General features: G+C 58.5%; 1 protein-coding gene across 1 annotated transcript; it reads left to right on the forward strand.

The window, feature by feature from the left end:
• Positions 1–24: 24 nt before the first annotated feature.
• Positions 25–522, forward strand: DICSQDRAFT_176130 (uncharacterized protein; the record flags this gene model as incomplete). The annotated part of the gene is made up of 1 exon (XM_007371901.1): positions 25–522. A coding segment is annotated over one exon (498 nt), but the record flags the coding sequence as incomplete, so codon positions are not given.
• Positions 523–2,213: the final 1,691 nt, after the last annotated feature.

The raw sequence follows: 2,213 nt of genomic DNA on the forward strand, positions 1-2,213 counted from the left end.
CAAGACCACTGTCACCGACGGAAGGACCTAGACGACGGACTCTGGTACTGGGTACCGTGCGAGCAAAACCCCTGCCCGAACCGTCATCACCGTCCTGCGCGGATCAACTGGAACGCCTTTGCGGATGAGTTCATCCCAGTCCCTGACTCCCCCATCGCGGAGTCACCCACGACTCGATCCCCCATCCCTGGCACTCCGACCGACGAGCTCGAAGTAGCGCTACTCATCGCGCTTCCCCCATCCCCTATCATTCCCCTGACCCGTCCACCATCCGCTCCACCCATCATGGGACAACAAGGCGGACAACCGCAGACGACAGGCCCCGCCAACAACCCCCAGCAGACCCAACCGGGCACCCAGACAGCAACGCAACCCCCGGACCCCATGACGGTACTACTCCAATCGATGACCCTCCTCACCCAGTCCATGGCGCAGCTCGCCAACTCGACCACTGGGGCCAACAGCCTGAAGGCGGTTCAGAAGCCCTCTCCCTTCAAAGGCGAACAGTGTCGCGGCGACTAGGTGCGTAGACTCAGGTCGACGTTCGGCGACGACCCCGTAGGCGAGCGGCGAGGAGCCGAAAGGGGAGAAGAGAGGGTGAGAGGGATAAACGTATCAGAAAACTCGACAGGGCAGAGCGGCGGTCGGCACGAAGGTACAAGACCGACGAAAGCTAGTCTTCACACAACCAGCGACAGACTAGTCCCAATGACCAAGTTATACATTAGCAATCGAAGGGAGATACAACACTAGGGTCACTCACCTAGTCCCAATGACCAAGAGGTCGAGATGGGGACTAGGGAGCGCCTAAGGGGGTCCTTATATACTCGAGGGGCTGCTTAGCAACCAAAGACAAAGCGCGAGAGCGAGGCAGTGAAGACGACAAAGGAAGAACAAAGGGCAAGAAAGAAAAGGCAAGAGCATGGTGATCACGGGAACGGAGCATGTGGCAGTGGGAACGTATCTACAGTGTCCAAACTGGGATGGGCTAAGAAAGGAAATGGTCCGAAAATGGAAGGTGGGCGTCAAAGGGGGGGAATGGGCGGCAAAAAGGGGCGTCTGTCCAGCGTCCGTGACATTACCCCCCTCCTAAGGTCCGTCGGTCCCCGATGGACCCTAGGCCAGGGCGTCGTCCGGAAGCCCATTCGAGTTCGGAGGGTGCGGTAGCGGTGAAATTGACGAGGGGTTGCCAGGGAAGGGATTGGAAGATGGCGGCAGAGATTCGGCGTGGGGCAGTGGGGTTCCGCTCGTGGAATTCGTCAATGAGCTCTTGGCAATGAGTGAGGTCCTTTGCCGGCTCCCAGCTGTTCTGGTCTTCGTCGTAGCCTTTCCACTTGACCAGGTATTGGAACTGGTTACGGTACGTGCGGCTGTCTTCAATCTTTTCGACCTCGTACTCGAGTTCCCCTTCGACTTCGACTGGTTCCGGTGGGGGCGGAAGTATGCCATTGACGTCGTTGCCCGTCCAGGGTGTGAGGCGATCGACGTGAATGACGGCGTGTCGGTTCTGCATGGAAGGGGGGAGTTGAAGTCGATACGTGAGTTCGCCCGTGCGTTCCAAAACTTCATACGGCCCAAGTCGTCGGGGTCCGAGCTTGCGACTAGCCTGATGGATGGTGACGTCCCGTGAATCCATCCAGACACGGTCTCCAGGCTTGAACTCGTGGGGTTTTGGCTTGTCGCGCTCAAACGACTCCTTCATGGTGGCCTTCTCCATCCGAAGGGCTGCCTCCGCGTCCTTTCATACTTCACGCCACAGTTCCAAGCGCTTGTCTAGCGCCGGGAACTTGGTGGGGGCGCCGATGGGTACCGTGAAGTTAGGCTGGTAGCCGTAGATGATCTCGAAGGGGGAGACTTGGAGTCCGGAGTGGACGTGGTTGTTGAGCACAAACTCCGCAGTCGGTAGGTGAGTCACCCAGTTGTCCTGTCGTAGGTTGGAGAAGAGCCGTAAGTGCTTCTCAACCTCCTGGTTTGCCCTTTTGGTCTGTCCGTTGGACTGGGGGTGGTAGGCGGTTGTGAGCGTGTGCTGGATCCCAAACTTCTCGTACAGGGCCTTCATGAAGCGTGCCGCAAACTGAGGTCCTCGATCCGACACCACCTTCTCCGGTACTCCGTGGAGACGGAAGATCTCGCGGTAGTGGATATCGGCGACTCCCTCTGCAGTAACGTCGGTTGTGGTGGGTAGTACGTGGACCTGCTTGCTGTAGTGGTCG

This window comes from Dichomitus squalens (genome assembly GCF_000275845.1).
Source record: "Dichomitus squalens LYAD-421 SS1 unplaced genomic scaffold DICSQscaffold_446, whole genome shotgun sequence".
NCBI classification, from domain to species: Eukaryota; Fungi; Basidiomycota; class Agaricomycetes; order Polyporales; family Polyporaceae; genus Dichomitus; species Dichomitus squalens.